We start from the raw sequence: 27,605 nt of genomic DNA, 5'->3' as shown, positions 1-27,605 counted from the left end.
CAGTAAGCAGAGCCACAGGAACAACTATAAAAAAATCAATACTGGGATGAGATGTCATCTGGTGAGCAGACCTGCCAACACCCCCCTCGGGAATGTCCATGTTCCCCTGGTGCACAAACTCAGCAAACGGACAAGGGGATCCACCCCCACCATTGGGCTGCCCTCCAACCTGCCTTCCTCACTTACACCATCTGCTCAGGTTTGCGGAAGGGCTTCACAACAGCTTTTTTTTTTTTTGGTACACACATTCGTTTGGCATTTGTTTCACACGACTGCCTGTGGCTTGCCTACTGTTGTACTCAGCAGGTGATAACAGGCAAGGTGTATTCTATGTCCTGACAAAACAAGAACAAAACAATGCCAGATTTGGCAGTTTGCTGAAAGGCTTGAAACTTGAGCTGACAGTTCTGCCGTTTGGAGACAAGAGGATGGCATTTCTTGGTGTTGTCACAGAGGCATTGCTGTCATCTTATCATCACTGCATGGGAGTTTACACTCTAAAATGGTTGCTGGAAAAACCACAAATAAAACAACAATGTGTAGAAGTAATATAAAGGATAAAGGTGTTCTTCGTGCTTTTGTCATAAATTGTTCACTTTATTAGAGAAATTGTTATTTAAAGATGTCAAGAAATCGTGTTTTTTACCAGCTCACGTGTACTAATCTTGTGTATTTATGATAATATAACAAATACATTGTCTAAAATGTCAGCATTACTTGTGAAGCAAAGAAGCTATTGCAATAATGTATTGTTTTTCTTACCCCCCACCCCCCATTTTGTTCAGCACTTCACTGAAGTCAAGATGCCTGGAATTCATTTGTTTGTGTCTGAATGTGCCAACACTAAAAACTTTTTTGTTTCTATCTCTTGTATTCATATGCTTGTGTGTGAGAGCCTTAGCTTTCAGTCTGGTTTTAATGAGGGGTCTGAGCTGAAACCTCCCTGCCTCTATTAGAGCCCATTAGCATCATCATTAAGATAACCCAGCGCTTGTTGTGGCCCTGGTGTAGCAGCATTAATATGAGGAGCCCCCCTCCATTTCCTAGTGGTTGTATTGAGATTTTCTTTAGTATTATTCGCCTTGCATTGTGTCTGAGAGAACTTGTTGCCATGGCAACATCACCCAGCAGCGACATTTTGACTGTAGATATTTGCTTCTTCGCCTCTGTTTTTGTGCCGATGCCTGTCTGTCTGTCTTTGCCTCGAGTCTTCCTTTTTTCCCCCCTTTTTTTCCTTGCGGCAAAAAGAGTCTGACAGTTTAATCTGTATCCCAGACCTCTTATAAATGGGAGGGTCTATATACGCCTGGACCCCGGAATTTATTTGAAAATCGTGACACCTTAGCTGGCCCCAGTCCTCCTGTAAACGCAAAGAATAAGGGAGGGTGGGGGCCTCAACAAATAAAAAAAAATTAAAGCTCTGCCCTGCCTTTTTATTGGCCTTTTTATGGGTATGAGGATCCTTGAAAGATTAAACACCCTGTTAATGGAGACTGGATATTCCATTAGTGTGTAGCTTGTCGAGTTCTCACTGGCTTGACAGCAGCTTCCAGCTCTTCTCATTTTTTGTTGTCGTCAAGAATGCCCACATAGCTTTTTTTAATTGAAACACTAGTAGCCTTTTGACTGAAGTTCTGTTGCATCATAACTGTAGAGTAAAAGGGCCATTCTCACCACTGGGTTTTCTTTTCTCTTCTCTTCGCTCTGTCTCACATGTGAATACCTTCTTTCTTTGATAGTTTGGTGCATGGAATGTGCTTAGCATTAGATTTCCACCAGTAGCAGCTTGGATTTGCAAAAGATCTATTTTGCTATTGTATCACAATCATTTCCTCATACTTGATTTCCTTTTGACCCATTTTGCTTTTGATTCAACTCCCAGGAAAGCAGAAAACCACAAAATGTCTTGTTTTTTTAATAACATTCAAAAGGGTTTTAATATTCTGTCTGTTAAAGATGTCAAGATGCTGCATTTGCTGCCACTTTGATTTTCTTGCTACAAAAGTACGTAATTACAGTGATTATATTGCAAAAGCGAAAGTATGAAAAGACATTCAGAGGAATGCTGTAGTAAAAGCTGCTTTTATGTTGAAAAAGACCCCTGATTTATGGTACAGACAAAGTGGCCAAGTTCAGAGTCCTTTTGCTGTGGTTTCCCATATCCCCTGAAAGAACAGGAAGCCAGGCTAGCACAACCCAGTGACAGAGAGGCCACGATCTCACTTCACAGCACAATTGAAACATAATTATTTCATGCCAGATTGTGTGCTCAGCAAAGCCCTGAATGGGCGCTGACATTTAACTTTAATTAGCTGTGATTTATTCATACTGACTAGATCGCAGGAAGAAATTGGATCATCTGATTATAGTCAAGCATGAAAATGCCCTGATTAAACACTTAATGGAACCTAGGGAGAGAAAACAAGAGGAACCTTGCACAGGGGACACTTAGACAACATTATAAAGGAGGAAAGGGAGCTGCTTTTTACTTCATCAGGGGTGATCATTGATTAAGTATATTTTTTTTACACACACCAACTAACAGTTACCCTCTTCCAGCTAATACTGGTGCTGTGGAATATGATTAGGAAGTGGCTCAACGTGAGACATATTTTTTAGGTCTAGTTCAATTTTCATCTTACAATTTCTTTTTAATTTCTTTCCAGGTGTGCCAACGAATGAGAGTCCCGAGTCTAAGACTTCTAGCTCAGCCAAAGTCTCAGGACTCCAGCGCAGCCAGGAGCAGAGCAACACTGAGGTGCCCTTTGCACCTCCCGTGCCCAGCCCCACCCCGGCTTCGGCACCTACGGGCTCCCCTGCGCCAGCAGCAGCGGCAGCCCCCCCAGAGCCTCGTGGGCCACGCCTTCCCACACCTCCCCTCAGTGTTAAGAAAGAACAGCAACCGCCTCACCCTATTCCAACCCCACCCCTACTGAAGGCGCCATCCCACCTCCAGCTTCACCCTCCTCACCCACACTCCCACCAAGAGCCCCGTGTGCTTCCACCCCCACCGCACCACACACGGCCAGTCATCAACCACCAGGTGCATCACCCGCTGCAGTACAACAGCCTCCACGACATCAGGTAACTTCCAGCATTTGCATCATTGGCTTCTGTGGTACAAACATTGAAAACACATCAGTCAGACAAAAGAATAAGAGTGAAAAGGAAAACACTGACAATATTAGAAACAGATCAAGCAACAGTTCATCCTCAGTTAGCTGAGATGTGTTTGAGATCAAATGAGATCTCTGTGCCAAAAACTAACAAGCGAAAAGAAAACTGCATTTCTAGGAAGCTGTCTTTACTTTCAGTTTTTTTTTTTTCTAATGTTCTAATGTTGCAGACATAAACATCACATGTAATGCATTACTGCTAATCTAGTGTTGTCAGTGATAAATTACCTGCAGGAATTTTGAAACTACTCACTCACTCAGTGATTTTGGACCGACTCAATCCTGTTCAGGGATAAAAGAAGGTGGGGGTTGAGGGACTGGAACCTGTCCCGGCAGAAATAGGGGTACATTCAGGACAGGTCGCCAGTCTATCACAGGGCCAACACAAAGACACCTGAAACAACACCACAACACCACTGTCAGCTCATTTCCAAATTAATATATTTCAGTTGATAATTACGGATTTTCACCTCACCAGGTGGCAATCAGCAGTCCAATTTATTTATATTCAGTAAGCAGGACTGCAAAACACACAACACAGTTGACTATTTCCCATTACACCTATTTTCTCAGATTGTGTCCTCATCTTTTTCTTGATTGAGTATAAGAATTGTTCTGGCAAAACTGCTTAGCTGTCAACACAGTGTCAAACCTATCATTGGCATAACTGAACTGCTACCAGAAGCACACATTGTCTTAAAATAAAATAAAAAACTTGAGACTTATGTATGTATTTATGTGGTATTGTTGTATTTTTATTTTATTTTCTTAGAACATGTTTTTTTTTTTTTTTCGTTTTTGTTTTTTTAAATCTACAGCCACAGCGGCAGTCCAGTGGGTCTTCCCAAACAACACTTGCCTCCATCCCCTCACCACCACCTGAGTGGGCTCCCATCTTCAGCTCCCACTTTGCCTTTGTCCATAGCTAATCTATCTACCTCGCACTATTCCTCCTTACGGAGCCCCGCCCATCGCCATTCGGCCATGTTTGCAACCCCAGCCACACTGCCGCCACCACCAACCTTACCGACTAATAGTTTAGTGGTGCCTGGACACCCTGCTGGCACACCCTACCCAGGTAAAGCTGCACACTTTGCACTCTAGCTTCTCTGTAGGCACAATCTTTTAGTTAAATATGATACGTTTACAAGGAAGAACATTGGCTTTTTATTTTTGGCTTTGGTTTTTTTTCTTTGTTTTTATAACTGTTTTTGAGAAAACAGCACTAAAATATGTGCCTATTTTTATTGTCTCTTCTTACCTTATCAAAAGCGTATTCCTCAAACATACTTAACATGTTTGTAGTTATACAGTTTTTTGTTCAATTTACCATATAGTTATTGGACCATACTATTCAGTCTGTACACAACCAATAGAGTTTGAAAAAGTTTAAATACTATGGTAACCACTTAATATTTTACAGTGTATTTCATTCTTCAGTTGCATTAAACCCGACTGCACAGCTTTTCTGTATTCATGTTACAGTTGTAGCAATAACAAAAGGTTTACATTATAAAGACAAGTTCTTATGAACCATACAGCTGGCCTTCAGCCTAAAATGATTAAATTGGATATATGGAGCTGAAACAAACAATGTTCAATGGACTTCTCTGGTAAGTGCTTTTTATTACATTGTAACTTCAGAAATGATGTATGTGACCATTTAAAGTTGCCAAATCTATCTAGTTCTACTGTTTGTCTCTCCATCACCGAGTTTAAAGGATGGTTTTGTAGTTTACAAGGTCCCACTCATGTTCTCTGGTATTAATCAGAAGCACATTTTCCTTTTGGTTTGGCTTTTAATGAAAAGACTGCTTTCAGTATTCTCTCCAAATTCCATTTTAATCAGTTTTTCATTGAGCATTTGCATAGTCAGATCAAAATTTTGTCTGACTAATCCTTTATTTATACAGTAGTATATAATATTTTAAAGCTAATAATACACAGTAACAGTGGCAGACAGTGAGGCTTTCATTCTTGCCTGAGGTTAAGCACATTTCTTTAGGGCTATGGTTGATCAGTAGCAACATACACCTCAGAAAATCAGATGAGACATTTACTTGAGGGCCTTCATAGAAATATCTGCTCATGGGTCACACAGAATGAGGAGGAACTTTTAATTGTTTAAAAAACATTATTTTGGGTCACTGGTTGAGGACACCATAAATCAATGGACTGTTTTTTATAGAAGTATATAGTAAAAGTATATTTTAAGAATGTCTTAAGGGTCACTGAAAGATGACTTGGATGAAACTTTCTAACAACTGGACAGCCATCCCAACTGGAGACCCTTTTAGAGTGCTGTAAACTAAGCTGTGGTAAAGGAAATATGGCCCATATTAAACCATCTGAGATGTTTTATAATACCATATCTTTACTGGTGTCAATTTGATGCCATGCTCTAAAATGTTACCAAAAACAGACAAATTGTCTGCTGTTAAACAAATACTAATGTCTCCAGTGGTGACGGGTGTCTCCATTATACATAAAAAAAATATGCCAGTTATGTTTTGACTTTCTAATAGAGGGCAAGAGTGTGTGTGTGTTTTCTGCTGGGATGACTCTTGGTTCTCTCTTGTCTTTAGATACCAGCCTGTTGATATCATTCAACCAACCAATCATGTATTGCCAGCCTCATTCGGGGATTCTGATTGGCACATTGTCACAGGCAACTCTCTTACCACCACCAATGAGTCCCCACGTAGAAAACCCTCACAGCATGAGCTGGAGAAACAGAGAATGCCAGGTGACTATTTTTTCTTCTATCTTTGTTGTGAAGACTGACTGGGCGCTTGTGCCTTTTTTTTTCTTGTGTCCCCCTTCCCTCCCCTTTTTTTTTCTTTGTTTTTTTTTCTTTTCTTTTCTTTTCTTTTTTTTTTTTTTTTTTGGTTTTCCTCGCTCTCCTTTCTTACAGAGCATGACCTTCTGAGGCAGGAGCTGAACAACCGCTTCCTGGTTCAGAGTTCAGAGCGGGGCCGGGGGCCGCCTGCCTCGCCGCTGGCCCCTGTGTCACTCCTGAGGGCCGAGTTTCACCAACATCAGCACATGCACCAGCACCAACACACCCATCAGCACACCTTCACGCCCTTTCCCGCCAGTCTGCCCCCGGCCGCCATCCTCACCCCGCCCACCGCACCCCCCATGGTGCGTACCCAAGCCAGAAATGTGAGGATAAGTAAAAAAGAAATTAAATTTAAATTTAAAAAACGAAGATCCCATAACTTCCCACCAGCTCACCTGTCACCCCCTCCAATCTCCTCTTCAATCAATTCCTCCCTTTATCTTTTTCCTCATGTTTACCAGATAAATCCTGTAGATGTATAACCCCTTCCTTTAAAAAAAAATACTTTGTTTTTCCTCATACTGTTTTGCTAAAGCATCACATTTGCTCCACATCAGAAAGGAAATTGGCCCTCCTTATGTCACCTCCCTTTACACACACACACACACACACACACACACACAAGTATACCTTAATTTGTTCAGATACACACAAACCGCTGCTCATGTCAGTCATACTCAATTGAATACATACTGTATAGACTTAACAAGCACTTTAACGTTTTCACCTACCATAGTTTAATATACAAAAGCACATTTGTACCCATCATTCCTCAGAGAAACAATTTTCTGACTCAAAGCATGTCTGCCAACAGACTTATTACTATGCTTCATTTAAAATCGTTACCTTGCTCTCAACTTTTACTTTAATTTTACTGTTCAGTCTTTGCTCATGATTAAAGTGTAGAATTGCCTAAAAGCAGGTTTTCAATTAGTTTCATATGGATGCGTTTAAATGTTTGCTTTTGCTGGTTCATAAAGAACAACACAAGGCACCATCAAACAAATCAGTGTGTATGGATGCATTCCTGTAGATCGTATCATTCTGAGCAGGTTTGTTGCCAAATGCTTTTTGATACGTGTGTGCGCGCTCGTGCACAGTCCAGCACCAACTATTCTTCACAATTACCAATTCAAAGCTTTGCACTCGGTCAAATGACTTCATTGTAGATAAAGAGGAATGACATCACTATAAAACTGTTTTGATAATGTCCCTAATTGCTTCCGTGCCTTGACTGCCATCAAGTTTGAGAAATGTGGGGTCTGCGTGGGGAGGTGGGGTGGAGGGTGTGCCAACACTGGCAGCTCTCAGATTAGCACAGAGGGAAAAAGGTTATGACTATTCATTCATCATTATGAATGCACACCAATCTTTGACAGTCTTTTCAGATGGGTTCCCATTTGTAGCTTTTAGGCATTAGTTTAATAGATCTAATCCATCACGTCATGACCTCTGATTAAGAGCCTGTGGTCCCATTAAGGGCCCTTACTAAGATTATTCCCATCCTGTGCATTAGAAATCAAAGTGCTGGTATTTGTGGCAGTCTCAGATAAGTACAGAGTGCGTTTAGATGGTGCCTGAGCCAGCACACGTTATCTGGTCTGCTGTTCATTCCTGACATGGTTAGAATTATGTGCAATGCATGGTCTTTTCTTTGAACATAAAATAGATGATTTTCCTTGTTTCACTAATTCTGGCAATATTTCACCGCTTCTTTTAAATCTGCCCTCTAATTCCCCCCAGGTTTTTGTTGTGCTATTTCAGAAGAATTTGACACCAACATTAATATCATCTACTGTTGTTTATGCTGTTGTTACTTAACATATACCTACCCCCCCTTCTTCTCACTCTTTAGTATTCTGTTATTCTTCTTGTTGTTGATTCCTCAGTGTATTAGGAGTAATGATGATGTCGTTGTTGTTTTACTGCTTTTTATATGAAAAGGCTGAAGTAGTGTTTCCCTGCTGTGCTTCCTCTCCTGCTTTTATTTTCTCCTGCTCTCTAGATGCTCCATGTCATTTCAGCTATGTAACAGCCCTCGGCTAATGGCCGTAATTAATGAAATTATGAAGCTTTTATATTAGTTTATTGCTCTACGCCCTCAAGCAGCTGGCTTGCCAAATGGTAGCAGTGAATGGCAGCCTCCTTGCCCCTGTCATGTCTTTGTACAAGAAATATTTTAAATTGTTTTAAGATGAAATATAAAGCTTTAATTAGTCAAAGCTGTTTGCCATAAATTTGTGACGGCTACTATAAATAAAAAAGGCGAGACTTTGTGTTTTCCTTTTTGTCTTTTACAAGGCCATAAAGCATTCAGTCGTTTTTCCTGTGTCAGACAATAAACAGGCCGCACCTTCAGAAATGCAGTGGAGCTGTTTAATGAGCTCAGAAGATGGCTTAGCTTTTCTTCTCAATAGGCCGTCTGTCTTTGATATGGGCCCATTATCTCCCACAGACAGGGCCGCCAACACCACCGCTGCCATTTTGTGTACAGACGCACGCGAAAGGCCCTGCGACACCAGAGGGCCCCTGACTCACACAGGCGTAGTTCCACCTCTAGCTCAGCCAAACCGGCACCCACTTCCCTCTCAACCACCCGTGTCGCATCATGCGTGCTCAAAGAAAAACTGATTCATAGTGGTTTATTTTCTCATTTTATGCAAACCCAAAACATCTGCGTCTACCAAAAGAGCTTTGCAAAAACACTTGCAAAAAGTACCTGCAAATTGTTTGTGTATTTTTGGAAAAGGAACAAGTTACTGTTGCTTGTAATTAGCAATTTTCCAAATAGAGGACCAGTGTTGGCTTGCAAATAGACATACAAGGTCCTCATTCACGTGCGGGGGCAACTTTTCCTTTCTGTCCTTCCCTGCTCTCCTGCTCAGCTTACTGACTACTTTCACATGTGTTCAGGGCATGATTGAGGTTTTTTTCTTCTTCTTCTTCTTTTTTTTTTTCAATTTACCACAGTTTTTATTATGACAAATTCCAGCTGAAATTATCCTAATAGGCATAAGCCCCACCGCAGGAAAGATCTCTTCACATCGTGTCACAGTGTGAAGGTTGTCAGTTTCATGCTGATCTGTCCTAAATTAGCTCCTAACCGTTGCAAATGCCTCATTTCAGATTCAGTCAAATGAGAATCACACTGCTCATTTTTTATGTGCACAGTTTCATGCACAGACCTGATTTCACTTTGGGTCTGCATTTCTGACACTGAAAAAAGCTGTATACCTCCATTTTGTCTTTTACTGGCTGCTTTTTCTTTATAGTAGTAGTTCAAATTTTCCAGTAAATGGAATCACCCAATCTGGATTTAAAATGAATCATTCAAATTGGTTTCCACGCCCAGTGTCTGTATACTTGATTGAAAAATAATTAATTCAGTCATGACCAGTCTGCTGAAGTGGTTTAATAGTTGTGATTTAACAACCTATCTGACCATGTTTACATATATATAAATATATGTACATAAAATCCATGGCCGATGCTAGCTAGCTGCTTTTTCCCTGGGGCTAATGATTCTGGACGTAAACTTGCTTGGTAACAGATGAAAATGTGTTTTCCTTTTTATGTTAATAACACTGTTAAAAGCGTCTACACAAAGGGTTTTTGTTTCCTAATTCTTTCCTCTCCTTTCTCCACCAGTTCGACAAATACACCCCCAAACTGGACAATCCATTCATCAGACATTCAAATGTGAGTTTTCTTTTGTTATTCTTATGCAAATCTGTTCTTTGCATTTGGCAAATCAAATATTTGACATATTTGAATGTTGCTGTGAGAGCATTTCTTGTGGCTGTGACTTTGTCCGTTCACATGCTTGAGTCCTGTTTGTGTCTCTGTATGATTTTCTTTTCTTTGTCCCCTTCGTCCTCTGTTGTCCCCAGTTCTTCCCCTCCTATCCCCCAACCATGCCAGGCATGCCCCCGCTGCTCCCACACTCAGGACCCTTCAGCTCGCTGCAAGGAGCCTTTCAGCCCAAGGTCAGACCCACCTCCCCACCTTCATCCTACAAGCTGCAACAGGCACAGAATATAAGGACGCATGTGCAAGAAAAAGACAAATTAAAATAAGGAACAAAATGCTAGTTGACGGGTTTTCATGTATTCTTTTTGTTGTTGTTGTTTGTTTCTCAAACAATAGCATGCTATTGACTAAAATCTCTAATTAAAATTATTTTTTGAAGTTAAATATGCCAGTGAGAAATGGCACAGAAATAATATTGCGAACTGTGTAGATAAAAGAAAATAAAACATTACTTTGTTTCGTGTAATCTAAACTATCATTAGCAAAAAACATGCCAAATGTCTCATCAAAACCTAAGCTTGAAAGCTATGTCCACACAATAAATAATAATATCCTTGACCATAGTACATTTGCTTTTAATTTTTTTTTTCTTTCCCACTAAAGCCTCTATAATATTACGCCATACCTTACTGGACCTGAACCAGGATCAGGGCTGCATGCTGAAAAGGGAGATTATGCAGGGGATGTGCACGATAGGAGAGTGTAAGTCTGTCTGGCAGATGCTCAAAGGCTGTGACCTGCAGTAAGATGCCAATCAAAGCTGGCCTAAATCCGCTGGCCCTATTCCCAGTGGGCTCAGTCACGGTGGGACCCTTCTGTCGAAGGTCACTCCAGATGGTTCAAGGAAGGCTCTTATGCAGCAAAAAGCCCCTGCTAAGTATCCTTGGAGATGGGGTGGAGGTTTTATCTACATTATGCTGCAATATATTAGCAGCTTTTAAAAATTAGTCCATTTTAGTGTTACTGAGGAAGGATCAGATTTGAAATCTACGCTGAAGGATTTTGCAGTGGTTTTAGATAAAAACTGACATGTCTCGTTCCAAAGTCAGCCATAAAATTTACAGCAGTTTGTCTGAACGGATGTTTGCTGAACCTGATGGCGAAAACGACAGCTACATTTGTTTGAACTGCATTCATTATGAAAGAGGGTATGTTGAAAGTTGAAAATGCATTTAAATGTTCTATAGAAAAGAACAAGTAGAAGGTGAAGGACCCAAAGCACTTACAGGCAGGAGACACAGATGAAAGGCAAACATAAACTTAATAGCTATGCAAAGAAAACATGAAAGCGCAGTAGAAATAGGAAAATCAAAAAGATCTGAAGGCCACAAAAAAAATAATAAAGCAAAGGCATAGAGACAGACACAATGAAGAGATACCAGGAGGAAAGACAATCATCTGATAGTGACTGAAGGAAACCAGACAGTATATAGACTGAGGGAACTAATGAGAAATGAACAACAGCTGAGTGGCAGACCACAAACAAAGGCCAGGTGTGAGACAAGAGCTGAAGAAACCAAGGTAGACAGCCTCTACAAAATAAAACAAAAAACATACTACAATAATCTAAAACACATAGAGAACAAGAAGTAAAAATAAGATTAACTCGAAGCACAACAAGAAAGAACAGAGTGGTATATTGTGAGGCAAGTTCATCAAAGCAAGGCTTCTTTCCCTTAGCCTGGCTTGAGAAAGCTTAAAACTCTAAGAAGAAACTATGAGTTCAGTGTTTCCGACGTTGGTTTGCTAACTCAGACTTTCTGCTTTGGTCTCTGTGCATGTTCACATAAAAAAGGGGCGCCCCATGCATCATTTTTATGCTTTTTCTGCACAAAATACACACCGGTTCAACAAATAAATTAACAAGGAAAAAGAAATCCACTTGCCTCAAGACTTCCATCATAAAGGTCAGCAGCTTGTAGCCCATTAATGGAAAGTGAAAAAAGTAATAGATTTCAACAGAAACAGACACTAATGCCACAATTAGGACAAGAGAGGAATGTTCCTTATTTGTTAATGAAAACTGTTCAAGAAATTAGACTTGACTACCTTTTGCTGTTTTGGTCAGGGCAGAAAGAGCTGAAACTTTGAACTCCACGGTCGAGAGGTTTATTATCTATGACGCTGTCCCGCTTCATTGATCAAATAAAATGTTATTTATTAAATATACTTTGATGTACAGAGGTACTAATGAATTAGGTCAAATAAATTAACCTTTTTTGGGGATCTTTCATCAAATTCAGACAAAATGTGAAAAAAGCATGCAGCTTTTTCTATGTCATCTACTTCATATTATTCCGATGTTGTCATGTAGGACAGTCTGCAAGTATTTTTTTTGTTGTTGTTGTTCTGTTTTTTGTTTTTAATCATTTACTGGAGTCTATCTGCAGCTTTTTAGTTGCGCACAGCAGGAAATATGATGCATATTTTTCAGCTATTTTGTGTGCTGAAAATGGTGCAAAGTATCTTTAAAAGGTTCTGGTCAAATGGAAGGATTTTTACTTAAGATTAGAATAGCTCAGCTTATATATTTAATAACTTATATCTAACTATATATTTTTAACCTAGTAGGATCATTTCAGCTGGAACTTAGCGCACTGACTGATTTTGGGTGACGGCAGAACTTTTTAATTTCATATTTTTTGACAATCTGACATTCAGTTTAGCTCTTGCAACATGGAGCAGAACTGTAACTTCAGGCTCATAACCTGCCTCTGTTACCGCGGTGATCTATCCATGGACAAAGAGGTCCTCCTTCATGATACCAAAAACCTTCAGCTCAACGTAACTGGCTAAGCTGAAAGTTATGCTTTTTAGTGTACCTGTCAAAAGTAAAACAAAATGATCATAAATCAAAGGTCTGACATAACCATACCTGAGATATTACCATAAGTTAAACCAAATCAAAGACCAAAGACTGTAAATCATTCTAAAGGACACTTTCTTTACATGATATTCAGTTTCTTTCATGCTTCGCAGAAATGTTTACTTACTTTAGGTCTGTTTTTTCACCATGCTTCTTATTCCTGTGTTTCCATCAGGCTTCCAATCCCATCGATGTAGCAGCACGTCCTGGAGCAGTCCCTCACACGCTCCTACAGAAGGATCCACGGGTAAGCATCAGCCTGACAGCAACTCAGCTCGTCTCCTCCATCTCTGTTCCTTCAGATTAGAGCCACGAACAGCTGTCAGACATACGTATACCTGTCAGAAAAAGTCAATAAGAGTGTTAGCATTCATACTTTCTCTTTAGACACCTCTTTGAACACGTGTGTATTTAAACGCTAGGACATGTGTTTTTACTCTTTGACTTCTTGTCCATGTTGTTGATGTTAATGATTATCTGTTATCCATTTAGATGAGTGATCCATTCAGGACATCTGTGAGGGTGAGTAGATGTCTGATTGATTTTTGTAAAGTGCTTTGTCTCTCTGGCCAGGCCACAAAGTTCAAAACCTCAAATTGCTCAACAATTCACAATCAAGCACATGCATTAAGGTTAGCTTTAAAGTCTGCACTGGGTTAAAGTCATAAATTTTATTAATCTGTTGCATTGTTGAAGGTTCTTTTAACTTCCCACTTTGTTGTTTGGCCAGAAAATCTCAACGCCAGAATCCAGTTTTAGCTCCCCGTATCAAAGCCAGCAGGCTAACCCGAGTTTCTCTCTAAACTCTAGAAACCTGGCAAGTGGTGTGCAGTACATGTCCAGATTGCATGGCAGATCTACCACCACCAGCAGAAAATGAAGGTGCGTGAGATGGATAATTTTGTCCTTCAGAAATCTTGTTGTGTAAAATTAGACGCATTCTGTTGATTATGGAATAATAACCGAAAGAATAACAAGTACACAATAGGTCTGATCATGTAGTTGGAACATAAACGGCCTAATTATCTGCAATCATGCCTCTGGTTTCAAAAAACCCATTAGGGAACAAAAAGGCAGATAATATAAAAACAGAAGGATGTAAAACAATTTTACTTCTTCCCCTGATGGTGTGTTTCTTAAAGTAACACATTCAAAGAATCAAGTAAGAAGGTTCCATTTTGTAAACAAATGTTAAAGCTAAAAGCATTTTTTTCATCCACCAGCTAAGAAGAGGGTCATTAACCAAAGATTCAAGTCCCTGTTCTAAATTAATAGTTAAGTAGCTACACTTGTGAAAATGCAATATGTGTCCATAAGACTGAAGCTTTCTGTGTGGAAACACTTCTCTTCCTCTAAGGAGATGGTGTGTCCTTTCTATGGAGATCCTCTCCTAATGCCACTGGCCTGGTGGTGTCAGTCCTTCTTGGGTTCTGAACCCCATCATCAAGGATTTAGTGTTCCTAATCAGCTTACATACATGTCACAACACAGCCAGCCAGAATTGCAGACATGTAGCCATTGTTGATGCCTCTGTACTCTGATCACTCTCTCTCTCTCTCTCTCTCTTTGTTGAGAACAAATGCCACTCATTGTGTTGCTGGAAATGTTTGATGCTGTTGTGTACTAGCCTCATTTTTTTTGTATTCCTGTTCTTTTTTATGCTTTTTTTTCCCCCAACTACAGCAAATGCAGCTCGACCCCCACAAACTAGACATGAACGGGAAGCTGGACCTGTTCAGTCGACCCCCAGCTCCAGGAGTCTTCCCGGGGTTCCCGTATCCCCACGATCTGGCACGACCCCTCTTCCCTTCCACAGGTCAGCCACGGTGTCTCGGTACCCAATCGTCATCGTCCAAAAAGTCCATTCCTTTCAAACGATTAAAAGATCTCACTACTAAAGCCTTTAATGTCATGTTTTCCTTTATGCAAGGCGCATTTCTAAACTCATCTAAAAACACTAAGGAAATGGTGTCAGTCCCCCCCCCACACACACACACGCACACACACGCACACATATAGTGTTCACTTAATTATAGTGCTTTTGCAGCAAATGTTTTGCCAGTAGAGGAAGTCAGATTTGCCGATGAATATGCATGACTCTCAGTTAGGTAATTGACTGATTTGCCCTGCGTTGGAGGGCAACAGAAAGGAGAGCGGCCTTTGACTGGTAATTATGCAGTGGTTTGTCAGAGGCATTCGTGTAATTGGCTCTTTCATTAACAATTCATGGGATATGGGTGATAGTAACAGCGTTTTGTAAAGGAAGCCGTTTAGTTGCACATTGAAAAACTGGCCTCGCTAGCTGCTATAGATTCAAACAGAAAGATGCAACTGCTGCAGTAAAAGGAAAAAATGAATGGCATATCCATGATTACTCAGCCTTTTCTTAACTCTTCTAGTTTTCAAGTTATTCAAAACATTTGTTATCATATCAGCATATATTTGTCAGTATTTACTCACTTTTACATTTTGTTACTTATAAATACGGGAGGTTTTAAGGAGGAGTCACTTTGGTTTGTCTTTATATAATTCCTCTGTGAATTAATTATTATTTGGTTGATTAATAATGCTAATCTTCTCTGTTCCCAGGCTCTGGACACCCTGCTCCCTCACCTTTTGGCCCTGCCCCTCATCCCAGCGGCTTCCTGCCTCCTAGCCATTTGGCAGGTAAGTGTAAGTAACAATATGTTTACTTCTTTTGTTGTCCATTTACTTTTTCATTCTCTTTGTGTATTCCCCACTCACTCTCTTGTCTTTCGAATTCAGTAAAAGCAGCACGGATACAGTTTGAATCATAGATGTTTCTAGTTTTAAGCTCAGGTTCATTTCAAGGTTAATATAGATTCCAGCTGACCACAACCAGCTGCAGCACTCAAGTAAACTTGTGGTTTAAAGTACTGGAGTGTGTAGTTATTCTACAATCAGTCAAAATGAGTCATAGTACGGCATAAAATAACTCTGTCTGTTATTTTGTTTTTTTAATGTCACTTCCAGACCAAGATGTCACCCTTCATTTCTTTAAACTAGCTGTATGCACTGCAGCATCACACATGGCACTATTTTCTATGAGCCTGTAAAGTCTGTATTTCATATTAGTTCACCATTTTCGATTGATTTATTTTTCATTCATTTTTAATGTTTTTTTTGGGGGGAGGGGGTTGTTGTTTTGTTTTGTTTCTAGTTGATGAATTGTTTGGGTGCAAAGTGAGCTAATTTCATACAATGAACCAAAGAGTTCATACAGTTTCTGCTTATATAAGAAGTGAAGAAAGATTTTGTCCAAATAAGTTCTCATTTAGGGATTTTATTTGTCAGGCAGAGGAGATTTCTTAATTGTTTTTTTCCCCCTCTGAAATGCGTTAACAAACCGGAAAGTTTAAACAAAAGAACAGAAAATCCTCTAGCACTAATCTTTTAATAAGTTCTGCATTTCCTCATGGAATATTAATTTAAAATCAGCTGATGAATGTTGTCCGTGCTTTGTATTATTCCTGTAAGTCTGGAGCCTGTAGTCTGCTTTAGTAAAGTCCATCCTTCACTAAATTTCCAATTCAGTCAGCCTCATTTAAACAGCCCATAATTTCCCTTTCCTGCACCAGTCAATTTTCAGCTCTGCTCCACAAACTCAAAACTCATTTCTTGTTAGATTTGTTCCAGTTGCCCCTGCAGGGCCAAGCTCAGCTAGTTAGTGGCATAGAATCCAGCGTCCTGGTTACTGCAGGATTACCAGAGAGAGAGCTAGGATGGCAGCGCTAAAAGGAAAAATAAAATAAAAAAACTCGCTTGTAAGAGAAAAGCTGAGTGAAACGGGTTGGTGTTGGGGTGAGTACTGCTAACCAGCTCCCCCCATTTGCTAATCCCTGTTTGGCATTTTGCAGATCCTTTCAGTCGCTCCAGTTCCTTTGGCGGCCTCGGCAACCTTTCAAGCAGTGCCTTCGGAGGATTAGGCAACCCTTCGCTTGGTAAGCGCTGGCCCCCCCCTCTCCTCCTCCACTGGCCCCCCCTTTCAATCTGGCCCCTTGTGGCCAGTAACAGCACAGAGCAGGGCAGCGTTAGACCACAGGGAGAGTGAGGAAGGGAAGGAAAAAAAAGACGCTTAGCTCTAGTTTATATGTCAAACCAGCACTCGTCCAGGGAGGCCAAACAAAGCAGTACAACACACACCACAGTAAACCTCCTCCCTGCCTCCACTTCATCCACCACTGATGTTTCCAACAGCCTGGCTTTAATCTGACTGTGCTGCTGCCAACAGGCACTCTTAGGTCTGCTGTTTGGTGGCAGTTCATCTATTAATTATTTGACAAGCCCCTTCTGCATCTCCATGGAGGGTTTTCTGTTTCCCTCCTACATCCTCCTCTCTATGCCTTACTCTCTTTTTTTTTCCATTCCTCCTATTTTTGTGTGCCAAATCAGTCACCCTGTTGTGAAAATGGATGTGATTGGAATAGACATGCTGTGGAATGCTGAGGTCTCCCTTGGCTTTTCACAGCTCTCAAGTCCAGAGGGCAAGTTAGTCTCCCCTGTTCATCCGGTGCAGAAAATAGAGGGGGGAGAAGCCCTTCAGTGTAAAAGCAAACGAGTAGGGGGGGTTTTCTGTGTTGGGGGGGAGCCATTAACCTCTAACTCTTTCAAACAGCTTCTGTGTGAGAACCTCCAGAGACAAAGACAAAAGCAGCTTTTGTTTTCAAGTCTTTCTCTTCTTATGTGTCCTCAAGAAGGTTTTGTGCCCAATTAACTCAGAGTGGGTCCCATGCCTGTCTGCTTCTTTCTTTCAGGGTCCAGTAGTGTGTTTGGCTCCAAGGAGGGTCCAGGAGGACTGCCCACATTTGGCAGCCCGCACCACGACACCTGGAATAGGCTTCGACGCACACCGCCATCTTTTCCCACCCCGCCACAGTGGCCCAAAACAGCAGACACTGAGAGAAGCAGCTCCGCCAACAGCCACGACAGAGAACGAGACAGAGAGCGGGAGAGAGAGAGGGAGCGAGAGAAACGAGACTCGTCCATCGGTAAAGACGAGAAGGATAAGGACAGGTGAGTCGAGGCTAAATAACTTTTTTGTCTTTCCGACTTTTTAAATGATTGCAATTTTATTTTATATTTTAGTACAACCATGTGAAGCATAGTAAAATCACAAATTTGTGCACGTTCTACGCATTGTTGCCATTTAACAGTTCTAAATTTGACCAAATTGTATAAAAGCTCTGCGTTCCTCTGGGGAGGGTAACAAAATTGATAATGCAAAATAATTAAAGAAAATAAGTGCTTAATCTTGTCATACTATTAAAGGCACAAATGCATTAACACAACTATTAAGGTGAAACCACTAAAATGCTAGCTTTAGCATAATTGCTGGATGAACTTATATTTGGACAAAACAAAAGCGCTCAAGTCATTCAAATCACAGTAAAAGTAATTAAAAAACATGACCCTTACAAGGTTAGACATTTTGTTTTTCATGGAAACTGATATGACGTTATCTCATATGATACAGGTTTTTTTCACTGCTGACATTTTGACCTGCAAACATAAGGAAAGCACAGGTGCACTTCTGCAGCTGAGCATGCAGCTTGTTCTGTAAAAATCTTTACAAACAGAACCTCCTCTAAATAGAATGCAGCTGTCATTTTTTACGCCTGTGTTTTCCACATCCCGTCAAGTTAAAATGTCTGTCGTGAAATTGGCCTGTTGACAAAGAAGCTGACACAAATCAAAAAAGCAGATTTCAGAAAAGCTATTGATAGAAATGCCATTTGAACAATCTCTGTGAATATATTCCAGAAGATTCTAGGGGCCACTGTCAAATCTAAAAATACTACCTGTAACAGCAAATAAGAGCAGGGTAACCTTTTATTTTCTTTTTAGAAAAGTGGGCATATTTTTGTGCTAAGATTACACTGTATAAATATTTGCAAATCAAAGCCCATTAAATTAACAAAAATGTTACGTCATTACAGGGATTCTGTGGATCGCAACCGTCACTCCAACCGTTCTTCTCCAGCATCAGCGCCGGTCAGCTACCAAATCAGCAGCCTCATTCGATCAAACAGCCAGAACTCTAATGATTCAGGTCGGCATCACAGCGGCAGCGTAGACCGGGTTCGGGAGGCAGAGAAGGAGTTATTGGAGCGCCAAAGAGAGTCTTCCATGCAAGCTGACGTGAAGGTGAAGGAGAGCCGTTCACCAGGCAAGGAGATGCTTGAGAGGCGACCCACAGAGGACTCCATCAAACCTGCTCAGCGTTCTCCTTCTCCCTACTCTAAGGCATTGATCAACGAGCAGGGCATGAAGATGGCTGGTGGGCTTTCATCTACTCTCAAGGACAGTGAGAGGAAAGACTCGGCACCTACAGAGTTCCTCCACAAAGTGAAAAATGACATGAAAATTAAGGAGGAAAGGAAGGAGGAGCAAGAAGTCATGGTGGTAAGTTCAGAGCCAGCTCCCCAACCACCACCCCATGCTCTTCCTGCTTCTCTCAGCCAACCAGGAAATCCCCACCACAACCATCCACCTTTGTCCCAGCAGCCTCCTTTTCCATCACCTCGTAGTAGTGATATCCCTGCACCTGGCCTGCATGGTGTCCCTATGACACACTCTCTTCCACTTTCCATGAGTGCCATGCCCCAAATGGGAAGTCTAAATGTGCTAGACAGAGCTCGTATGGCTCCCTTTATGGGAGTGAGCCCACTGGCAGGAAGAGAGCGCTTGCCACACTCAGCTTTCCCTTGGGACCCGCTCAGAGAGGCCTACCGCAGCCTGGACCTGCAGCGGCGCATGGACTTCCAGCTTAGGGCCGAGCAAGGACATCGCTTCCCCAGTGTATACGATCAGGAGCGAGCTTACCGTGAAAGGGAGGCTCACGACTACTCTCACCATGAGCACCTCTTGGAGGTACGCAGAGAGCATGAGAGGATGCGACAACAGGCAGAGGAACGGGAACGCCTTCACCTGAGGGAGGAACTAGACAGAGCACGCCTCCATCAGCTGCACCAGTCCCCAATGGAGGGCCATTTACCCCACATGCCCCCCTTTATGCCCCACCTAGGAGGTATGCCCTATCCAAGACTTAGCCCCTCCACAGGACACAATGGCCCTCTGAACAGAACACCCCCTACTGCCGCACTAAGTGCGCCCCCGCCCCTTGTGCCAGCCGGCAGTGCTAGGCCAGCCTCACCCAGGAGGACTACTCCCCTCACCACAACCCAAGACCCAAGGGACTACTCCCCATCTCGCAACCCCAAAGAAGTAGAGGCTCGGTAGCTTCTTGGCACAGTGCACAAAGTCTTAGAAGGCGCACTCACACACCCCATTCCTCCTGTCTGGAATCTTGTGAACAAAATGCACTGCTCCTCACCAGAGAAGAGCAAAACCTCCCAAGAGAAAGGGTAAGATTGTACAAAGTAAAGGTGTGTAAGGCTGATGAAGCACATGCCATGACTTTATTTTACTGAATAAATGTCGGAAAAGAGAACACAAATATGTGTATGTTTATTTCCGACTTAAATATTTGATAATTATTAATATATTAATCCAATACTTTTTCTGCTCTGTGCCGACAAGAAAAGTCCTAAAATGAGTTTGTACATTTCCTATCCTTGTTCCATGTATAGATATCATTTTTATGAATTTTATGTATTTTGTGCATTAGTCCTGCCTTTTACAATATTTATCCCAGCTGATTGTGAGACATATCCCTTATGATGATGTAAAAACTTGACTTTGAATTCAACTGTCAGTAATTAAACCTCATGGTACCAAGATATCCTCAATGATGACAATGTACAGTGCTACATTACCAACTTGTTTTGTTCATTTGTTTTGCCTTTGAGATATGCAGATAAATATATATATATATATATATATATACATATATATATATTATGAAATCTTTGTTCAATCTGTAAAGAAAACTGATGTAAATAACATGTTAATATTCTTTGCTGCAAGATTGCATTGTAAATTTATTAGTCTTTTTAACCATTTCTAGAAAAACAAAATTAAATGAGATGTGGAAATGCCTGATGAAAAATCATTGTAACAAACCGGCCAAAAGATGGAAGTATGAAGGGTGTTGTAAGAAGGCCTAAATGGATCATCTGCAATCTATGCAAAGCAGTACACAGCACCCTAATGAAGAAATCTGCTGGAAGAAGCTGACAATACTGGTGAAATTGAGAGAAGCTTGGATTAGCACATGTTTATATGTACCAATGAAATAATGATGGGATTATTAAGACTTCCAAGTCACAAACTGGACCAGCCTCAGACAGAAAAGGACACTTTTTAGTGGACAGCAAAATGACTTTCTCTGTCAACCTTGTGGTGTTGTGCAGTTGTTTTTCTTAGACTCTTGTATACAAAACAAGTAGAGTTTTAGGCGTGAAAAAAAAAGATGATGAGCATCCATGGTTTAAAATGTATGGAATAAAGTTTGGACCTATTGTCAGTTTTTTTCCCCCCTGCCTATTTTTCATCCTGCTTAAAACAAGTAGTAAATCTGTATGTGCCAAACCTACTGAGTGGTATATTTATATGAAATTGATAGCTTTGCCAATAGTGCTTGTATTCAGAGTATTTTCTCATTTTATAACAAGTTATTATGCTGAAATCATAAAGGCAACTGACTTGGCTGACCGAGTAGCCTAAGCCATCAGATCATTTGATCATAATCTGTCATACACGGGCTGCAGAGCTCTTCAGAGGGGATCGATGAGATCGGGCCAAGGCAATACAGGGAGGGACTAATAGAACATTGATTTTGTATGAAAGCAGGTTTTGAGTGTTTGTGTTGCAGGTAACCGGTATTGACTGGCAGCCCAGCGGCATATTGACCTGCGGTCTGGACTTATTAGGAGGAGCAATGCCTGGGAGGAAAGCTATTGGGTGGTGAAGAGGAGGCTCCTCTCTTTTCTCCTACACCTCTCCTCGTGCACACCACTCATCTGCTTTTCTAATAAGGCCGGAAGGCGCTCTGGAGTGGGCCGCAGAGGGAGTCCTGAGGTGCCCCATCCTGTTATTGACAAGACCTCGGCTGTGCTTGCCGCCTGCCCAGAGACAGCCAATTCATCCTGATAACGCCCCAACTACTCATCTCACTGCTCTGTGCTGTGAGGCTCACAATCCGGTCCCTTGGTAGCAGCCCATAATGACAGCGTGGATCAAACCATGGCCAGGTCATTAGGAGATGTTATTGAAAATCAATGGCGCTCCTGTGTCTCACACACTCCAGCAGGGTTTTTAAAATGGCTCCTTGAAAAGACTGTTTGCCAGAATGCAGCTGGCATATTGGGAAGACTTAAATCACTATCACTTTCAATTTAGGCTCCTGGTAATTGAACCACATATTCCTCGTGTGGGTAGCATCTGTCAGTGGCCGACCTCACTTTACCACTGTGCGCTTTTACTCCCAATAATATAGGGAAGAACAGGTACTTAACCTCTATACTTGTTACTGTGTAAAGATTTCTTTTTCCCCTGTAACTATTATTTACCAGGCAGAGCTTTGGTATAGGGAAAAACATACATCTTAAATTTCCCCTGCACTCAATCATTCTGTCCTGTGCTCTATCTATTTTACTGCCGAGTGTGAAAGGGCCCTCCGGAGATGAAAAGCTCCATCAATTTCACTCATCGTCTGGCAAGGTCAGTTTATTTCAGCACACAGTCTATTATCAGATGGGAATCAATTGACACATTGCCTAGCATATCAAACCAAAGGTGGATTATCAGAGTGTTTGCAATTGTCAGCTCCTTTTCAGATTTATTCCTCGTGTATTGAGGCTTTTTTTACGTCTTTTGGAAAGCTTTTATGATTTTTTTTTTTAATACTGTTCACAATGAGCTGTTTGATGTAACGTTGTTACCATGACAGCATTTCTTTAAAAACAGACCTGATTTTTATTCTTTTTTTTTTTACTTGCTGCACATTTTTCCTATATAATCCCAATTAATAGGATACGGTGGTATTTGAGGTAAGACATTGTTTAATTGTTCCACTAATCCTCTTCATTTATCTGAGAGAAACCACAATGCTGAGGGTTTGGGATTGAATTTTCATGCTCTCAAATACACCCAAAAAGCACTTGGCACAGAACTCACCCCTGATTCAGTGAACAGTGGAACAGGCCAATGGGACTTTTTTTAGAGCACTAATAACACAGTGCCAAGCTAATAGGATGGGCAAGAAATGAATGGTTCAGTCCAAGCTTCTTTTCTCTTTCAGTCCCTCTTTCCCCCACTGATAAAACATGTATAAAAGCGTTTCTGAGCCGCTAAGTTGTGGCTCCCCTGACTTCGACAGCTAATGCATTAGTTCTTATTTGAAGGCTGTTTTGAAATGGAAATTGGTAATGAGATGGGAGGCCCTTGCCATGATCACATTTGGATTGCTGGGGTCTTTGCTGGGCCTGGTGATTTGGGAGGCCGTGGCTCTGCTCAAAGTTCAAGCTTATCTCTCTGCGGGGGTTAGCAAACCCTGACGAGAGCCATTCTGAACCTCTAAACTATATCTGAACAGAGTGAATTTAGTGAGAGAGCACCAAGTCAAGGGCTTTGGCAGTGGATCTCTGTCACAGCTCTCTTTGTAGAGTGCATGTTGTTTTGACCGCCTAAAAAGGCCAGCAGCACACATCCTTCATGTTGCCATCTTTTTTTAGCCCTCGATGTCAACAGAGCAGCAGCTGACAGAGACCAGGCCAGTCACTGGTTAAGGAGCTGACTTGGAAACAGCTAAATGGTGTGAATTCCAGACCTTGATGACAAAGTGCTGTCTAATGTCTTTGCACCTCTGGACCTATGACAAATATTCCAGCTGCCTCACACCACCATCAGTACTGCTGTGTAGAGCTAGTAGCTAAGCAGAAGGAATATGCTGTAAATGACTCACAGAAGTATTTTTGATAGCAAGTGTGAAGGGGGGGGGAGGGGAGGGGGGATAAAGAAGGAAAGTGAGAAGGTCCAGAGCAGCCACCAGCCAAAATAGGTTTTCCACTTTGATTCAATTTTGAGGATTTTTCCAGGCTTTGGTGGAACTTGCGATCTCCCACACTGGTCATATTATGAACACAAGCCATAAAAAATGAATAACATTTATGCAGCTGGGTGCATCTGGCAGAGATAGCCCTCTCATTCAGGGGCCCACAGGATGGCACTGTACCACCACACCACCCTTTCTGTTCCATTTATGAACAGCAGACAAGAGAAGACTTAGGGGAAGGGGAGGGGCGGTGTAACGTGAGGCTCTCAAATGCTTTATATGAGGTTTTTTGTTGTTTTTTTTTTTTTTTAAAGAAAAAGATTTCAAGGCAAATGTAAGCCATACGCAGCTTGTCCAATTTGGCACCGCCACCACTCATGATTAGCCAAAGAGACGTTAATCAAAAGTGGCTCAGCATTTGAAGGGGCGGTGAGATCCACTGCCAGCTGGTGACAACATGGCTTGTGTGCACGGGCCAAGAGTGAAGTTTATTTGAATATGGATCATGCTGTGACCGTTTTTCTCCAGAGCTCACTCAGCGGAGCATTCCTGGCTCATCGCTGGGATCGCCTCGGAGCCGTTGGCACCTGGGAGTACGGAAGTTTTTCCAAACCACAGAATGAGAATTACGATCTCGTCCATCCCCTTTGGTGGCGTGGGCATGCTCACAAGTTTTGATTCGGTTTGACACTGGCAAAGATGCATACCTAGTTCCTGGCATCCATGTTGAAACATTTCCTTTCCAATTTGAAATTATGAAATTTACAACGAATGTGAGCAACACATTTAAAAATAAAGCATGCTGTCTTTCCATATGAAACTATGTGAGACTACCTCTGAAAATATGGTGCTTAAGTTGCCCAACAATGTTGTTTTTAATGACTTGTGAACTAATAATAGTTCAATAATTTAAAAATCACATAAACCCTTTATTTGACTGGAAATCAAAGGGCGTTTTTCCCCATCATTATATTGCATTTGTTGCCAGGAAAGTGCTTTGGAAAAGTTCAAACTGTGGTGTTTTCAGCACTCAGATTTAGGATTATTATATGAACATGATTTCATCTCATGCTCTTCATTCCTGTAGTACTTTACTCACATGTTCTGATTAATAGCAACATTTTAATTCCAGTTTTTCCTTTCAAAAAGAGTGACGGTTCATGGTAAAAAAAAAATGGCGGCAGGCATTGTGCTTTAATGGTGATGTTGATATACCTAGCAGAAGAAAAGCCCGGACAACTTCACATGAAGTGTTCTGTGTGGTTTCTTCTGCTGGAGCAAAAAATAAATAAATAAATAAAATAAATTCTCTTCTGTTCAGCCATTAAGCTTTTATAACTGTGTAACTTCCACATGCTTGAAAAAAATACTATAACAAATTAAGACAATGGAAAAAAATAAAAACCTGTATTTTCAGGATTTTATTTCTGTTTATTACTTTTATTAGCATTTGGCGTATGTGGTGTCTGTTAGTTCTTCCTTTTATCAAAAGAAGCTCCTTGGTGCTGCAGACAGTGGCCGCTAGTTACTCTGCATTTAAGTCATCAATAACTTATAGGTTTCATTAAAAAAATAGAAAAGGAAGCTTTAATAAAGTCAGAAATGGCAGAGGGATCATATTCCTAATGAGATTGGCTACGAGAGAGCTTCCCAGCGTTCATGCCCAGAGTTTGCCCCCTCCTTCTGTGCTTCTTTGGAAATTTGTCTGGCAGCAAACATGCTTTGAAAGGCTCTTATCTCCTATCTAGGCAGGAGTTCCATACAGCGTGATACGAAGCCATATCTTATCTCGCTGTGTTCGTTAATGTCACAGCTTGTTCAAGGGGCTTGTTCTTCCACTTGCAATGGGGCTTGCAGAGCGGATTGTTTGCAGATTAGTCAGCGCAGGCCTCCGGAGGCCTTGGAGCGAGTGCAAAACGCTCGGCTTGTCTTGCAGATGTTGTTGTAGGCGCACTTTAATGTTTTGGCTGCGTCCCACTTTCTTGAGTCGAACATCTGTAGTTACCGAATATTAGTTACGGTCAGGATCGTTGCACACGCTGACATAAGTTGATGCAAGTCAGGGGGGTAAAAAAAAAGTCACATTTAAGACCAGTCACGCTGTTGAATGTTTCGGGGTGAGCTACTATTAGATTAGCACAAAGTCTTCATCTGAGATACAGTTTGCGACGACACCGACTTGAGCTTGTCGCTTTAAGAAACACAATGCTTCACGCGTTTAGTCCAGTCTGTGTGGCCACGTTCATGCTCATTGTCTGTGACACAAAGAACGAGGCGAAGGTCTGTTGGCTTAAGCCATCTGACTATCTTGCGCGGCCCTTGGCTACACAGTGGCTCACTCAGCGATTGATTGGGGTGTTGAAGGGCAGCTATTTAACACATCACAACAACAAGCACTGCTATCGTGCTGGCTCTTTCTCCTGTCTCGTTTCTGTGCCACTGAAGAATGTCTCTTATCTCTTCCCTTCTGCTTGTTGGTTTAAGGCAGACAGCATATGCCCACATTCCCCCTGCAATAAACTGTTATACTTTCGGTGTGACCCTGACAAACAGACAGACAGACAGATAGGCTGCAGCTCAGCTATGATGGGGGATTTAACCCTTGTGCTGCTTAGTGGAAAAACAGGCCGGCAAAAAAAACAGTAAAATGAGTGTCTGCACTGAATCCCCAGAAGGAATTTTCTGTCTTTCTAACCGTCTCTCCCGCTGTTGCGCTGAAAGACTGACAGATGAAAATAAAGCCCTATGTTCCATATCATTAAATCCCACTCTCTCACCTGATTACGCTCCTATTAGTGTCCCCATTCTTCTCTCATTATTGTTACTTCTAGTGAAACATGCCTGATAACGCGCACTCGCTCGCTGGATGCACAACCTGCTCATTGCCATTTCTGATTCTTTGTTGTCGCCGAATGGTTTTTAAATGAAAAGTGCGAGTGTGCTGTAATTATAATTCTGGGGCTATTATGAAATCAAATATCACAATGAATGTAATTTTATTTGCTTGTAATCTCGCTCATCCAGACTAATAGGCGTTTTCAAAGGGCATGCTCGGGGGGGTTTAAACAGCGGACCATCTCTAAGCAGCACGGCTGCTCAGCTCTCTTATGCTCCTGCTCTGTTCTTTTGTCTTTGATATGCAGGCGAAGGGCTTGACAGTCTGGGAGACGAGGGAGATTCATCAGCCTGTGATCTCCATGCGTCTCTGACAAATGAGCGCCTTTGGCAGGGCTGCTGGAGGTATGGTTTCTCTGCCCCGCTGGAATCCTGATGAGACTGCTGTGGAGCTGCTGGTAATGAAGTCGGGGCACCCGACCAACCTGCTGCCACAAATGACCTTTAATCTGCACACATGCTGGTCCTTTGCCACGCGGCGACTCAGAACGGCGCATACATTTTTGTGCTATTACATCAAGCACATTTTCAGTGAGCTGATTACTAAAGTACCCAGGTGAAAATACAGCATTCAAATCCTCAAGTAATTACCACATTTTAAACCAAAAAATACTCATTTACTGACCCCTGCGGCACGGTGTGGCAGCAGCTCGCATTTTAGATTTTCCATCAATCTGTTGTGACTGTTTTTCACATTTGGCTTGTGGGGTAATTTGGGATGCAATCACCGTCCAGTCAATCTTCATTACCTTGGACTTAACCTCTCCACCAAGCCCACAACTGTTTGACATTGATTTTGCAGATTCTCTGTAATTCCTCATACAGCGTTTGGTAAAGATCTGTACTGTGCAAAGTCAGATGTTAACAAATTACAACCTCAAAATTTAAATCCCCCAGAGGATAAATGTACCAAAGTCAGCTCCATGCAGAGCAGGAAATGGCTGGTATTGATTGTAGACGTTCCTCATTCTACACTGAGCACTTTTCAAATCCTCAACGCTCAGTGCAATCCAACATGGTTTCCTTTGATTTCTGCTCAGG

General features: G+C 41.6%; 1 protein-coding gene across 9 annotated transcripts in view; it reads left to right on the top strand.

Annotated features, from left to right (window-relative positions):
- fbrsl1 (fibrosin-like 1) overlaps positions 1-21,140 on the top strand; it is a 279,706-nt gene extending 258,566 nt beyond the window's left edge. For 4 of the 9 annotated variants that reach the window (XM_037980515.1, XM_025005586.2, XM_017414623.3 and 1 more), the window contains 13 exons: positions 2,667-3,084; positions 3,995-4,254; positions 6,091-6,341; positions 9,667-9,717; positions 9,909-10,004; positions 12,870-12,941; positions 13,187-13,216; positions 13,505-13,576; positions 14,378-14,510; positions 15,284-15,367; positions 16,573-16,656; positions 17,470-17,728; positions 18,652-21,140. In XM_037980515.1, coding sequence (XP_037836443.1) covers positions 2,667-3,084; positions 3,995-4,254; positions 6,091-6,341; positions 9,667-9,717; positions 9,909-10,004; positions 12,870-12,941; positions 13,187-13,216; positions 13,505-13,576; positions 14,378-14,510; positions 15,284-15,367; positions 16,573-16,656; positions 17,470-17,728; positions 18,652-19,954 — 3,113 coding nt within the window. In that variant the 3' untranslated portion in view covers positions 19,955-21,140. Of the gene's footprint in view, positions 1-2,666; positions 3,085-3,994; positions 4,255-5,761; positions 5,923-6,090; positions 6,342-9,666; positions 9,718-9,908; positions 10,005-12,869; positions 12,942-13,186; positions 13,217-13,504; positions 13,577-14,377; positions 14,511-15,283; positions 15,368-16,572; positions 16,657-17,469; positions 17,729-18,651 lie in introns of all 9 variants that reach the window. The other 5 variants (XM_017414622.3, XM_017414621.2, XM_017414625.3 and 2 more) reach the window with 5 other exon arrangements.
- Positions 21,141-27,605: the final 6,465 nt, after the last annotated feature.

Source organism: Kryptolebias marmoratus, linkage group LG1 (genome assembly GCF_001649575.2).
Source record: "Kryptolebias marmoratus isolate JLee-2015 linkage group LG1, ASM164957v2, whole genome shotgun sequence".
Lineage (NCBI taxonomy): Eukaryota > Metazoa > Chordata > Actinopteri > Cyprinodontiformes > Rivulidae > Kryptolebias > Kryptolebias marmoratus.
Note: the sequence above shows the minus strand (reverse complement) of the source record. Positions and strands in the feature narration are given on the sequence as shown.